Genomic DNA, 16,058 nt, shown 5'->3' with positions numbered 1-16,058 from the left:
CCAGCTGCTCTAGTGTGTGACTCGGTGGTTTGTGTTGAAAACAACAACAACAACAACAACAAAAAGAGGAGAAGACGCCACAAAATGCCCCTCACAAAGCTGAAGAAGGGTTTCTGTTTTTATCACATGAAAAGTTGACGATTTTACAGTAAAAATAGATATAAGGAAGAATAAAGGAAAGGAACATTTAGAAATGAATTCATCATATACATTTATGTCCTATTTAATTATAATGTGTTTAATTGAATAATCATATTTATCAGCTCTATCAACTTTCATTTAGTCAATCATACATTAATCATCCATTATTTATTACTTATTCATGTATACATTTATTGATACATTTTAACTGGGTCTCCTTACTGTTCTCTTTACTAAGAAACAGCGCCCCCAAAAATCAAAATACTATGTGTGTGTGTGAGACAACATAACATTTCAGTTGTGTTTGTGTGAGGTTTTTACTATAGTGAGTGAATGTGTTTTATTTTATATGTGTATGTAAGTTATGTATGTTAATAATGGTAATAATGAGTTTATAAACTACATTACTATGTACATACATACATACATACATACATACATATATATATATATATATATATATATATATATATACATATATATATATATATATACATATATATATATGTGTGTATATATATATATATATATATATATATTATTGTTGTTATATAACTGAATATAGTAAATTAACATAGGGAGAAGGGATTTAATAAGCTTTGACTCCTTTTGAACACAAATAAGTGTTGAGTCTTGTTGTTGTTTCATTTTGTGTTGTTGTCTTGTATTTATTGTTGTTCGTTTGTTTTTAAATGTTCATCTTTTATTTTGTGTTCAAATAAATTCTCAATCAATCAATGGTAATTCTAAATGATGTCCCTGAAGGCCCCTCATAAATAATAGTGGGCCCAGATGGTTAAACAACCTATTCAGGGTTTATATAGTGCTAATAATCCTGATTGTGAGGCTCCAGTAAAGTGTTGTAGATAAAATAAATGGTGTCCAGCAGGGCTCCGTCCCAGGACCACCTGCAGCTCTGATCTCCACTCTATTATTCTATTAATGTCTATTTCTGCTCCCACATCATTCTCACGTCTCCACCTGCGGAGGTCAATACAAACACTCCCGGCAGCCTATTGGTTTCACCTGTCACATTGTGTGACTCCACCAGGAACACAGCAGGAAGTCATCCAACCCAGTCCTTCTCTCTTTATTTCCCCGCTGGTCTTGACCTCTGCTTTTCCCACGATTGTTCAGCTGCAGGAAGCTCAACTTGTCTGAATATGAGGGAACCGGACCATCTGTAGGCAAACACACACACACACACACACACACACACACACATACACACACACACACACATACATGCGTCACAAGAGGATCACAGCCATCAATTATTTTGAGTCGGCATTTTATATAATATCAACCTCCAGTGGTGGAATGTAACTAAGTACATTTACTCAAGTACTGTACTTAAGTATAATTTTGAGGTACTTGTACTTTACATGAGTATTTCCATTTTAAGTAACTTTATACTTCTACTCCTCTACATTTAGCTGACAGCTTTAGTTACTTTTCAGTGTGAGATTCAACATAAAAACATGATAAATGTAAAGTTTTATTTACATTTAAAACCCTTATATTAAGTATATTAAGTAGTTTAAATGAGCCCTTCCTTGAGAAACATGTAAATGCTGCTTACCTAAATGCATCAATAATAATAATAATCCTATAATACATTAAGAATATATAAAACAATCTGAGTGGGTTCATTCTGCATAACAAGTACTTTTACTTTTGATACTTTAAGCACATTTTGATGCTGATACTTTTGTACTTTTACTTCAGTAAGAGATCTAAATACTTCTTCCACTGTACAATGTGTGTGTTTGATCTGTACCTGACAGCTGTGTGTGTGTGTCTGTAGTTAGTTTTCACTTCAAGATTTAACATAAAAAAACATGATACATTTTAAGTGATTATCTATTTTTTATAAACTAGTGCAGAGCCCGCAGGAAGTATGTATTCATACATTACATGCCACACAACAACGTCTGCAACTCCATGAAACACTTACTGTTCATAAGGTACCACACCATCCAGCACATACACACTGAACCTTGATATTCACTGGAAACTATTAGAATATTATTGGAAAATCGAACTTTAAAACTCCTAAAGATAGGTGGACACACACACACACACAAATTAATAAATATGTAGAATATATATGCATGAAAACACACACAAGCCTACATGCATGCATATTCATAAGACCATCTATTTCATTGCACACATGCAGAAAATAACACACATATTACCTTCACAGATGCACACTGAGCCCCAAACACACACACACACACACATACACACACAGACACAGACACACACACACACACACACACACACACACACACACACACACACACACACACACACACACACACACACAGACACACACACAGACACAGACACACACACACACACACACACACAGACACACATACACACACACACGCACACACGCACACACACACACACACACACACACACACACACACAGACACACACACAGACACACACACACACAGACACACACACACACACACAGACACACACAGACACACATACACACACACACACACACACACACACACACACACACACACACACACACAGACACACACACAGACACACACACACACAGACACACACAGACACACATACACACACACGCACACACACACACACACACACACACACACACACACACACACACACACACACACACACACACACACAGACACACACACACACACACACACACACACACACACACACAGACACACAGACACACAGACACACACACACACACACACAGACACACACACACAGACACACAGACACACACACAGACACACACACACACACAGACAGTCACACACACACAGACACACACACACACACACACACACACACACACACACACACAGAAAAACATAAATGTGGAGAATCTTTATGCACAAGAACAATCATACATATTCACAAGGCACACATGCATTTTTGCATACACGCAACAGTCGTAACACACATTATAACGACACAAATGCACACTGGGACACACACACACAGACACACACACACACACACACACACACACACAGACGCTTCTTGCTTTTTTAGATTGATAGATGAAACCTCATAACAGTATATTAAGTCGTTAAAATCTGCCATATCTTGGGAAAATTAAAATGCTACTTAGATAGATGCATCAATAATAATAATAATACAATAATATATTTGGATTATATTTAACAATCTGAATGGGTCTATTATGCATAACGAGTACTTTTACTTTTGATACTTTAAGTACATTTTGATGCTGATACTTTTGTATTAAAACAAGCATTTTGTAAATGCTGCTTACCTAAATTCATCAATAATGATAATAATGTAATAATATATTTAGAATATATAAAACAATCTGAGTGGGTTCATTCTGCATAACGAGTACTTTTACTTTTGATACTTTAAGTACATTTTGATACTACTTATACTGTTGTGAGGGTTTTAAATTTAAATAAAACTTTAAATTGATCATGCTTTTATGTTAAATCTCACACTGAAAAGTAGCTAAAGCCGTCAGCTAAATGTAGAGGAGTAAAAAGTACAAAGTTACATAAAACGTAAATACTCAAGTAAAGTACCTCAAAGTACCTCAAAAGTATACTTAAGTAAAGTACTTGAGTACATGTACTTAGTTACTTCCCACCAGTGGTATTGTGGTGTAATAATTTGTGGGAACAGGTGAAAACAAAGATGGTGTGAACAAACAGATGCAGCAGCAGGATACGAAGGAGAAGAGTTTAAAAAGAGTCACTTCCTGCTGAGTGACTGTTCCCATGGTGACACATGGTCATTGTTTATGTGGTCGTCTCCCGAACACTGGACCTGGAATGAGACCGAGCCTGCAGGTTCTTACTGCTAGAACAGAGGTTACAGCGCTGACCATTTCCATTATTCTCTTTTATAAATCATTTGGAACGAACTCCATCTGATCTGCTGAGTCCTGATCAATCTTTAAGAAGAGACTGAAGACCTTTAACTCTTTACTGAACACACACCACAACTATCGCACTGACTGCTCTTGTGTCCTAAAAAATCACAGCCAGTGACACACAGCTGTTGGTTGTTTTGTTTTTATTTTTTATTTTATTTTTTCTTCTTTTTTTGCTGGGACAGTTAGATTGTATAAATTATATGTTGATTGTAATTCAATGATTGTAAATATTTCTTTCTTTTATTGTTATTAGTTTTTCTTTTCACTTTTTAAAAAAAATGAATAACAGAATTATAATAATTTATTGTAAATATTGCTTTCCTTATCTTGTTATCTTTTTTTCTGATGCTTGCTTTGGCAATATATACATTGTTACGTCATGCCAATAAAGCCAATTGAATTGAATTAATGGACTAGACCAGGGATGGGCAACTTAACCCATAAGAACCTATGGTGACACCCGTGTAACAAACACTTTAAATGTTCTATAATCTCCCATATTCAGCTTTAGGCTTCACATTAACTCATTAAATCCCTCAGCAAGACTGTGTGACTGTGACAAGAAGTGACTTCTCCTAAATATGTGTGTGACTGGAAACAGAAATGTTAAAAAGTAGCTAATTTCAAAAAGCTTATTTTTGTTTAAACCCATTTAACAATTCTAATTCTAATCTAAGTACATTTGACGAAATATAAACAAAAAATAATCCTATTCTATCCTGTCACAATTTTGATATATGTGGTGGAGATGCAAAGAAAAAAGAAAATTTGTGTTTCTGTAAGCAGAAAAGGTGTCTAGTTTTTAGTTTTCTAGTATTTTAAAATAAGAAATATCATAAACACAACTTCCATAAACGCCCAATGTAACATATATGTCATATCACAGATCTTTGACATTTAGGGGTAGTATTTTTTTATTAAAACATCATAAATGTGTTCTATATGGTCCACTTGGTCTGTGGTATATCCCCCATGATTTTCCTTTAAGGATAAATAGGTTCTGGGTTCTTATGGGTTAAATGCTGCAGGGGGCCTCAGTTTATCATGTTGACTACCACAGGGCCACATATAGGAGCGAACACTTAACCAGATATGATGAAACTGCAATTTTTTATATGTTTACAGTGCAGTAACTTAACATATTTCATGCTCTAATGCATGTTTAACAGTATAAATAGGAATACAAAAGGTTTAAAGCAAATAAAAAATAACCACTTACTGTGATTGTTTGTTTTTTCAGTGCAAGAACAGCAGACCAACATTAATTACAAGAAGTAATTTTGTGCATTTTTACACTGCACTTTTAAGATTTCATGCTCAAATGCATGTAGTTGTACTGAGGCCACTTCAAGTGAGGGTGCGGGCCGTATGTGGCCCCCGGGCCTCCAGTTGCCCATCCCTGGACTAGAACTGGACCAACAGCTCTTACTCTTACTATGTTTCTTGACTTCATCCTTGCTTGTGTTGTATTAACTCTCATTTGGACGTCGCTTTGGATAAAAGCTTCTGCTAAATGACATTGTAGAACTGTAAAGTAAAGGATCTGAATACTTCGTCCTCCACTGTTAGTTGGTAGCTAAACTTGCACTGTAAAAAAAATCTGTTTAATTTACGGTAAAATACCGGCAGCTGTGGTTGCCAGAATTTCACCGTAAAATTTCTCCATTTTCTACTGTAAATTTAAATGTAAAAATCAGCAAAAACTGTAATTTAGACTGAGTAGTGCCTTTATTTTTAGGGTGATTGTGTCCTTGTGACATTATGGTATTTCTCCATTAACTTTACATGAAAAAAATGTGTTTTCTACAGTCTAAAAGTTTTGCATTATTCCTTGATTTACGGTAATTACAAGCATCTACTACGGTGATATTACATTTTTGATTTTACGGCCTATTTCTGATGCAATTTGACAGTGTTTTACTGTAATTTCTACAAACATTTTTTACAGTGTGGCTTTCAGTCCATCAGATAGTAATAATTTCCCAGCTTCAAACAGGTCACTAATAACTAATAACCCTGATACCTTGGTCCTACCACTGCTGGAATATGGTCCCAGCAATACTCACCATATCACAAAATGCTTGAAATCTCAATAATATCATATCGTGACTCTAGTATGGGGATTAAATCATATCATGAGGGTGATTAGGCTGATTCCATCCTCTACTGTTATGATATTTGTATCATTCATAAGTGCTAACAAGGTCCTGACTGTTTATTTCTGCTCCTTCAGCTTGTTGTTAAACTGATTTATTCTGCTGCAGCTCCGAGCTGCTCGGGGTGTTTGATTGTTTTAGCTGCTTGTTTTTCCTAAAATGAGCCGCAGGAAGTCTTTCCTGTTTTCAATACACTATGAATAGAAGAGGATTGTGTTTCTGTGTGCGTGTGTGTTTGTAAAGGAGTGAAAGAGAGAGAGAGAATATAGGAAACACTAGTTTTTTTGTATCGAGTGTTGATGAAGTGAATCCACACATTTCTGAACACAAATTCACAATATACACTGTAAAAACATGAAGCTTACCAAGTATTTTCTTCTTATATCTGGTAATAGTATCTTAATTATCTGGGCTCTATGATCGTGCCGTCCTGATCAGATCACGTGAAGTTTAACAAAAAAACATTCAACATTGACATTCCCAGGTCATGTAAAACCAAACATATGATAATAAGATAAGATAATAATGATAATATGTCATTTTGTACATAGTTTGTTTTTGAAGAGTTGCAGCTAACAGGGAAAAAAAAACACGCTTATAAATATACATGTTTTTATGGGACTTTTTGTATATAGTTTTATTACAATTAAATTTTACTTTTTTATATGTTCATATATGCATCCTATGTTTACATTTTCAAGTTCCAAAACAGTTGATTGAGCATATTTGTGGTTTTTATTGTAGTAAATAGTATAATTTTTCAACTCAGATTTCATAATTTTTGTGTATTTTTGGGCTCAACATGTTGATAAAGTAGGTTAAATCGAAAAAAATTATTGTCAGATCATATAGGTGAAGAAAAAATGGATATCAAATATCGGTATAGTAAACATCTTTTATGTGGTACATGAAAGGCAAAATCAAAAGTATTCAAAAAGGGCCAAAATAGTCTCAGACCCCAGAGGGTTAAATATCTTGTTTTGAGCATAATTTACCTACTGACCATAGCTTTATGTGCTTATTTAATTATAAGTATTATTATCATGTGCTTATGTAATTATCTTATTGTTTAAATACTTGTTTTCAGGATTGACATTGTCAGCTTTTTCATGCTTTTCAAGCTGTTCAACTGTTGAATATGGAGAGTTTTTACCTAAAATATTGGCTCCAATTGAGAGTTTTACTTGCATGCAGTTTGAATGATATTTCAAAAGCATTTTCTATCCACCAAAACGTGCTCGTTTCAAGTATTGCTGGCTTATTTTAACGTTACTACTAGAGCTGCAACAATTATTCGATTAATCGAACAATAATAGATTATTAAATCAATCGTCAACTATTTTGATAATCCAATAATTGTTTTGAGCAGTTGTTTTTTTTAAAGACAATAAGTCCAAATTCTCTGATTTCAGCTTCTTCAATGTGAATATTTCTGGTTTCTTTGTTCCTTTATGACAATAAACTGAATATCTCTTTGGTTTGTGGACAAAACAAGAGATTTGAGGACGTCATCTTGTGGTTTGGGAAACACTGATTGATATTTTTATACATTTTATGTCTTTTTTTTGGTCATTTTGTGTCTTTTTTTAAATTATGTGTCTATTTTTTAGTCATTTTGTGTCTTTTATTAGTCATTTTGTGTCTTTTTTAAATCATTTTGTGTCTTTTTTGGTAATTTTGTCTCTTTTTGACTTCATTTTGTGGTTTGGGAAACACTGATTGATATTTTTCGACATTTTATTCACCAAACAACTAATCGATTAATTGTTTAAATAATCGACAGATGAAACAATCGATAATGAAAATAATCGTTAGTTGCAGCCCTAGTTACTACAGTGCTCAAAATAAGAATATTTGGATTTAATTCAAGACATCGTTGGTTTTTCCAGTTCCTAGATATATTTTTTACTTATTTAAAGAATTCTTACAAAGAAACATTCACGTACTGCACCAGTTGGCAAATAATTTGACTTATTTCAAGCATGTATTTGCTTAATTCTAGTCATTTATTTCCCATTTTTTTGTTTTTGCAGTATAATACAGCGATGTGGAAGCTGACTCTGACTCTCATTCTCTTGCTGTATTCTTCCTTTTAGTCCCATTCACAACTCTTCCTCCTCCTCCTCCTCCTCCTCCTCCTCCTCCTCCTCCTCCTCTCTGCTAAATAAAGGAAACAGGACACAGTAAACTTCCAGCTTCTGTTTCTCTCACTTCCCAGTGGAAGTAGGTGATGTGGGAAGCACTTTGTATGTGTGTGTGTGCATGGAAAACACTGTAAAACGTCCCTGCTGACCCCTCGGTGCCTCCGTCTCTCTCACGTAGAAGCAACAAACTGTTTATATCATCAACATAAATCTAGATGTGTGTTTCAGTGACACAAACAGACGTGTGACTCAGATACACCTGGACGTCTCACGTCACAGTTTCAGTTTTCGAAAACTAATTTTTCCTGTGTTCACGCTCCGGATCAGTGCTTTCAGATGGCATTGAGGCGGCTGAGTGATCGTGAGCCAATACAAAAGGGAGACTAGCTGATGATAATAAAGATTAGAAACACACGCCACAATGCCAGATAATTCCAACAGAATCTGAATCTGTAAACAACCAACTGTGCCCTCAAACAAACCGAACATAAAGAGAAACGGTCGCATTTTCACAAACAATGATTTAGACAGTTTTTTTGGCAGCTGAATGAGACCAAATAGACCAAATAGAGTTGATTCAGGCTCTGCCACCTTTCCTGTTCCTTTGCTTTTGTGTGTTTATCGTGATTAACCCTCTGGAGTCTCCAAAAGAGCCAAAGCATGGCTTCTTCATCACATCCAGACTAGGAAACAAAGCAGAGCAAAAAAAAAGACACAAAAAGACAAAAAAAAGACAAAATGACAAAAAAAAAGACAGAAAATGACCAAAAAAGACACAAAATGAGAAGACAGAATAACAAAAAAAACCCACAGAAGACACAAAATGACAAAAAAAGACACATAAAAGACACCAATGACCGAAAAAGACACAAAATGACAAAAAAAGACACAAAATAGCTAAAAAAGACAAAACAACAGGCACAAAATGACCAAAAGACACAAAAAAGACACCAATGACCAAAAAAAGACACAAAAAGACACATAAAAGACACCAAGGACCAGTTATGACAAAAAAAGACACAAAATAACTAAAAAAGACACAACAACAGACACAAAAAAGACACATAAAGACACAAAATGACCAAAAAGACACAAAATAAGAAGACAGAATAACAAAAAAAACCCACAGAAGACATAAAAATGACCAAAAAAGACACAAAATGACAAAAAAAAGACACAAAATAACTTACAAAGACACGAAAAGGATTAAAAAATGGACAAAATAGCCCTATAAGACTCCGTAGAGTTAAGCTGAAAAATGCTTTCATCTAAAACCTCCCCAGACTCTAAACTGTTTGTGTTATTTGTGTTGTTTAATGAAACTCTCTGTGGTGAAGGTGGCACTGACTCGCTGTGGTTGAGAGGTTCAAGTACCAGCCAGGAATTCACAGTTTCACTAAGGAAGCAAGAAACTCAGAGACATTTTCACAATTTTTGTATATTTTATTACAAACATTAACAACAGTGAACAACAAGCTCAGCAGCACCATGAATCTAAAAACAGTATTTACAGGAGGAGAAGACGAGTCGTGGGCCAGCAGACTGCTTCTGACTTAAACACACACATACATATTTACACAGTATACACACATTTATAGGCATGGAAAAACATTATTAGAGCACCTTTTTATTAAATTTCTTGTTTGTTTTAATGCCTGGTACAACTAAAGGTACATTTGTTTGGACAAATACGATATAATGATAACAACAAAAATAGCTGATAAGAGTTTAATTTAACCCTTTATCAGGCAAATAACTATATTTGGTAACTTCAGGTAATATTTCGAGAAAAAAGTTGCAAATTTACTAGATTAAAGTGGCAAATCTACAAGAAAAAAAGTCGCAGATTCACGAGAAAAAAGTGGGAAAATCTCCCAGATTCACCACTTTAACCCTTAATAGGGCACTCATTGAAATACCTGCAAATTCCAAATTTCAACCCTAGAGAATATTGGAGGATATTACATACTGCCAGAATGTGTAAACGAAAATAATATTTTGAGAAAAAAGTTTACGAGATTAAAGGGGCAAATCTACGAGAAAAAAATGCGCAGATTTATGAGATTCAAAGTGGTGAATCTGCAAGAAAAAAGTAGCTTTTTTCCCACTTTTTTCTCGTGAATCTGCGACTCTTTTCGCAACAGATTTGCCACTTTAAATCTCTTAAATCTGCGAATTTTTTTCTTGTAGATTTGCCACTTTAATCTAGTAAATTTGCAACTTTTTTCTCAAAATATTACCTGAAGTTACCAAATAGAGTTCTTTGCCTGATAAAGGGTTAAGAGCTGATATCTAAACATTTTCCATGGTTTTCTTGAAAATAACCAAAATTATTATCAAGAAAACCATGTTAAATGTCTATATATCAGCTATTAAATTAACTCTTATCAGCTGTTTTTGTTGTTATCATTATATTTGTCCAAACAAATGAACCTTTAGTTGAACCAGACATTAAAATGAACAAGAAATTGAAGAAAACAATGGTGGTCTAATCATTTTTTCCCCATGACTGAATATATATATGGGTCATTTCAGAATTGCGGGTACATTTCGCGTCTCCCAGGAAAACCTTTGATTATTTCCCCCTAAAAAAGTATTTACTGGATCTGTTTTAAATAATATTGCTAATTATATTGAATGTTCCCCAATAATAATGATTGGTGTGTATTTTAGGCACAATTTATATGTAAAATATTCATTAAATGATTCCTACCCACCAATTATTGGCTGTCTTCAGCTTGTGATTCACATGTTCATATTGAATTAACATAAAATAATTCATTAAAATTAGCAGTTTTTTTGTGCTAATTCTATAAATCCTTATACTTACAGTTGCACAGAGTATTTATTTTCTGTAATACATGGGATTTCAACATTAAAAATATATATTTTTTATCTGTCCCTATGATCCGGTCAACTCTGTTATCGCCGTTATAAAACCACATAAAAAACCCTACAGCATTCAAATAAAAACATGAGACCTGCACCCAGTGATGTCACTTCCTCTTGCAGAGAAGATTTGGAGGGAATTAATGAATGTTAAACTTTCTCTCTCATTAACTTGTACAAAATGTTGAGAATACACCAACAGTAGATTAATTAAATGTCAAATCTGTTACTAGGATATTCTAGTGAATCTGTCAGTCATTTTTTTAAAAACAATTATATGATGAAAATTCATAATATTATGGTTTTATTCATGACATGTGGTATCTGGTTTTAAGCTAGCATGTGGAGTTAAAGCACAAAATGGTGGAAAATGTCAACTCTGTTATTGTCAACTCTGTTACATGTGTCAACATTTCAATGATAACAGAGTTACTGTTTTTGGCCTTTTACACATAGTTTGTCAACTCTGTTATTCATGTCAACTCCATTTACATAGGCGTCAACTCTGTTTCTCACAGTTTTATTTAAAAAAATGTGAATTAAATATGTTTTATTGTTGACAAACTAACCAGAAGCTGTGTCATAATTAACATTCTCACTATACATGAAATTTTAAAGCGTTTCATTAATTTTTGGAGCAATATTTAGAGAAAATCCAAACTGTCTTGGCAACTTTCCAATTAAATGTGTCAATGATTTTACTCCTGAAAAAAGAATCTTTATCTTAGAAAATTTAAAGTTGAATTAGCTGATGTAAAGACAAAAGTTCTCTTAGGAAAGACATGGTTTTAAACTGTATTACATTTGAGTACTATACATATTTACCCCAATTTGTCTGCAACAGAGTTGACTGATTTTACTGTCATTACGATGATTTTCAGATTAAATATTTTAAATCTTACATGTTTAAGCTTGGCAAATGCTGGAAGTGTTAAATTTAAAGTATTCTCTATGGGAATTAAAAAGGTTTTATGGAAAAAAATGAAATAAAATTCTTAATTTTTCTAAACTTCAAATGTACCCGCAATTCTGAAATGGGCCATATATACAGCACAAGCAAACACTAGCTGGAGTGTAAACTGGAGGACTCGGACTCGGTGGTGGTGGAGGCCCCCGGACGTCTTCGGGGTAAAATCTTCAAACTGGAGGCTCGGCTCAGCGTGAGCGCTCTGCGGGCCGAACTCTTGAAGCCGGCGCCCAGGAAGGCGTACAGCAGCGGGTTGAGGCAGCAGTGAGCGAACGCCATGGGCTCGGCCACCGCCAGCCACACGCCCAGCACAACCTCCAGGCCGCAGCTGCGGGGCAACACCTCCAGGCGCAGCAGGGCGTCCACGGAGATGCCCGCCCCGTACGGCAGCCAGCACACGAAGAAGCAGAACACCAAGGCGATGGTGGTTCTGACGGCTCGCCGCTTCTGCCTCTGGCCCCCGAGAGGGCCCCGGGTCAGCCGGGTGACGATGACGCAGTAGCACACGAGGAGGACCAGCCCCGGGATCAGCAGGCCCACCAGGACCAGCTCCAGGTGGAACACCGCAACCCAGATGGGAGCGTTGTGAGCCGGGTAGAAGCGCTGGCACAGAGTGGCTCCCTCGCCTCCTTCTTGAGTCCGGGCAAAGACCAAATCAGGCACCGCCAGGAGGCCAGCAGGCAGCCAGGCTCCTGCAGGGAAAGGAGGAGGAGAAGAAGAAGAAATAAGGGACTGGTGGAGCCAGAAGTACAAGAAGAAGAGATGGCACCTGTCATAGTCAGCAGCCCGGACCACCCCCTTAACACTTAATAGGCCACTCATTGAAATACTTTCAAATTCCAAATTTCAACCCTAGAGAATATTGGAGGATATTACATACAGCCAGAATGTGTAAAAAAAACATACGGACCCGGGGGAGAAAAAAGTTTATGAGATTAAAGTGGCAAATCTACGAGAAAAAAATGTGCAGATTTATGAGATTTAAAGTGGTGAATCTGGGAGAAAAAAATGTTTTTTCCACTTTAAATCTCTTAAATCTGCAACTTTTTTTCTTGTAGATTTGTCACTTTAATCTAGTAAATTTGCAACTTTTTTCTCGAAATATTACCTCCCCTCCCCCAGGTTTGTATTTTTAAAAAAAATCATATTTGGCCCTAATATGCCGTCATAGTCAAGTTTTGTGTCTTTTTTTTGTAATTTTGTCTTTTTTTTAAATAATTTTGTGTCTTTTTTAATAATTGTGTCTTTTTTGGTCATTTTGTGTCTTTTTTGGGTCATTTTGTGTCTTTTTAAAAAAATAATTTTGTGTCTTTTGGGATCATTTTGTGTCTTTTTTAAGTAATTAATTTTTTTTTGTCATTTTGTGTCTTTTTTGGGTCATTTTGTGTCTTTTTTTAGTAATTTTGTGTCTTTTTTTTGTCATTTCGATACTGCCTCCAGCGGCCCCCAGGTAATTTGACTTTGAGACCCCTGACTTAGATGGTTATTGTGAAGTGTTACCAAAAAAATAAAAAATAAAATAAATAACTTTGTCTTTGGACACTCACCGACATAAACCAGCCTGTGTGCCAGCAGCTGTCTCAGCCCCCCGGTGTTGGTGTCGGTGGGCCGGACCACCGCCAGGTAGCGGTCCAGGCTGATGAAGGCCAGGATCAGCACGCTGCCGTACAGGTTCACCGTGTAGATGACGTGCACGCCCACGCAGGTCACCGCCCCGAAGCGCCAGTCCCCCAGAGCGGCGTCCACCGCCCAGAAGGGCAGCGCCAGCACGAAGAGCAGGTCAGCAGCAGAGAGGTGGAGGCGGTACCGGTCCGTCAGGCTGCACTTTGACCTGAGGAGAGAACCAGGGGGGCTTAATGGATCCATCACACTGAGACAAAGGGCTGTACAAGATCAAAACACTAAATAAAGATTTGATTGAACCTTTTCTGAGATATGTGGAGGAGAAATCAGAGCTGCATGACTCAAGTTAATTAGGACAACCACAGATTTCATTGTGTTTAGATGACAACCTGCTTAAATACTCTTCAGTATTTATGAACATTGTTCATTGCACCTTATTTGTTTCATAGCACCAACATTTTTATACTGCATATCCATATTTATTCTGCACTGGAATTCTATTCTACTCCTTAATACATACTCCTTCTTTAGACACTTTATTTTTTATTGTATTTTTTTTTATTGTATTTTTATATTTTATTGCTTGAAGTATCTATCTATCTATCTATCTATCTATCTATCTATCTATCTATCTATCTATCTATCTATCTATCTATCTATCTATCTATCTATCTATCTATCTAGTATTTACTGTACTTCTCCAATGTTTTTTGCTTGTTTTGTTTTTTTTCTCTGTAAAAGTCTCTCCTTTTTATGTTTATATATGTCCTCTTTTACAACATACTTAACTTATATTGTCTTAGATTTATTCATCTATTTATCATTATTATTATAATTATTATTATAATTTTTTATCTATCTATTTATTTATTTTTACTTTTTGGGGTGGGGATTCTGTTCTGAGTGTTCCTGTATGTCTGTGTTCTATTGTGAAAAAAACTTAATAAACAAAGTTTTAAAGAATAAATAAATTAAAAAAACCCACTAAATCTGTCTAAATCTTGTTTTAAGAGTAAATTTCTTATTTTAAGCGTTCAACATTATTTCTAGATTTAATAATCTTAAATTAAGAATCTCACTTTTAAAAAAGGACTACATTTTTTTTTAGCAAAACCTTTGGTTCCTCCTGTCTAGATGGTTTTTAGATTATGCATGCATGCATACATACATGTATGCATGCATAAAAAGGAAAGTTTTAGTCCTTTTTTAAAAACGAGATTCTTAAATTAAGATTATTAAATCTAGAAATTGCATGCATGCATGTATGTATGTTTACTTTTCTTCTGTTTTTCCTTTTTTAAAATCCTTTTTATAATTAGACTGTTATGCTTTTAACCTGTAGCACTTTGAGATTTCCTCTAATGTAAAATGCATTACAAATAAAATGTATTATCAATATTATTATTATTATTATCAATCTTGTCAAGGTAAATTATCTGTCCATGCAGCAAGATCATTTCACTCAGATTTACTGTTTTTATCTGGTTTTTAGACCTTTTTTTGCAGTTTAGTTTCTGGGTAAACATATCCTCCTAATAACTGTGTTGCCATGACAACCATCAGCTGGTCTCACCTGCGCTGGCAGCCCAGCACCACGACCACCAGGCCGTTCCCGGTGATGCCCAGCGTGAAGATGAGGGCGTAGACCACCGGCAGGAAGACCTGCTGGAGGTCGGCCCGCATCACCTGCTCCACGTCACACAGCTCCTGCAGGTCCCCCCCGAGGTCCCCAGACCCAGACCCGGACCCTGATCCTGTGTCATTGAAGTCGTAGTCGAAGACGATATGCTGCAGAGAGGAAGAGGAGCAAAACTGATCTTACACTGCAAAAAAACACCGCTCAAAAAGAAGAAAAAAAGTACAAAAATGAGGTGTATTTTGCTTAAAAATAGCTAAATTATCTGCCAATGGAACAAGAAAATTAGTCTTGTCAAGACTTTCCAAAACAAGTAAAAACATCTAATATTAACAAACCCACAAATACCTTAGAATTAGTTTATTCTAACTAATAACAAGTGATTTTTTAATTGTTGTTGTTAAATGTTTCATGTTAAATGTTTAAATATCAAGTGTCAGTTTACAGCTCTGAGCCAATGTAGTTAATTACATACACACTACACAACAATACACACTTCTATTGTTTCATTGATAATAAAACAATTGATTCCATCTGGCTGCTTGTTTTCAAGGGGCTCTGA

The 16,058-nt window shown here is 35.4% G+C and overlaps 1 protein-coding gene across 1 annotated transcript; it reads right to left on the bottom strand.

Annotated features, from left to right (window-relative positions):
- Positions 1–12,317: 12,317 nt before the first annotated feature.
- LOC131980486 (C-X-C chemokine receptor type 4-like) lies at positions 12,318–15,720 on the bottom strand. Its single transcript, XM_059344731.1, has 3 exons — positions 15,434–15,720; positions 13,785–14,068; positions 12,318–12,929 (listed from the first exon to the last, which is right to left on the bottom strand). Exons 1-3 carry the CDS (start codon positions 15,541–15,543, stop codon positions 12,334–12,336), a joined length of 990 nt encoding a protein of 329 aa, XP_059200714.1. The 5' UTR covers positions 15,544–15,720; the 3' UTR covers positions 12,318–12,333.
- Between the last annotated feature and the right edge of the window lie 338 nt (positions 15,721–16,058).

This window comes from Centropristis striata, chromosome 11, assembly GCF_030273125.1.
Source record: "Centropristis striata isolate RG_2023a ecotype Rhode Island chromosome 11, C.striata_1.0, whole genome shotgun sequence".
NCBI lineage: Eukaryota > Metazoa > Chordata > Actinopteri > Perciformes > Serranidae > Centropristis > Centropristis striata.
Note: the sequence above shows the minus strand (reverse complement) of the source record. Positions and strands in the feature narration are given on the sequence as shown.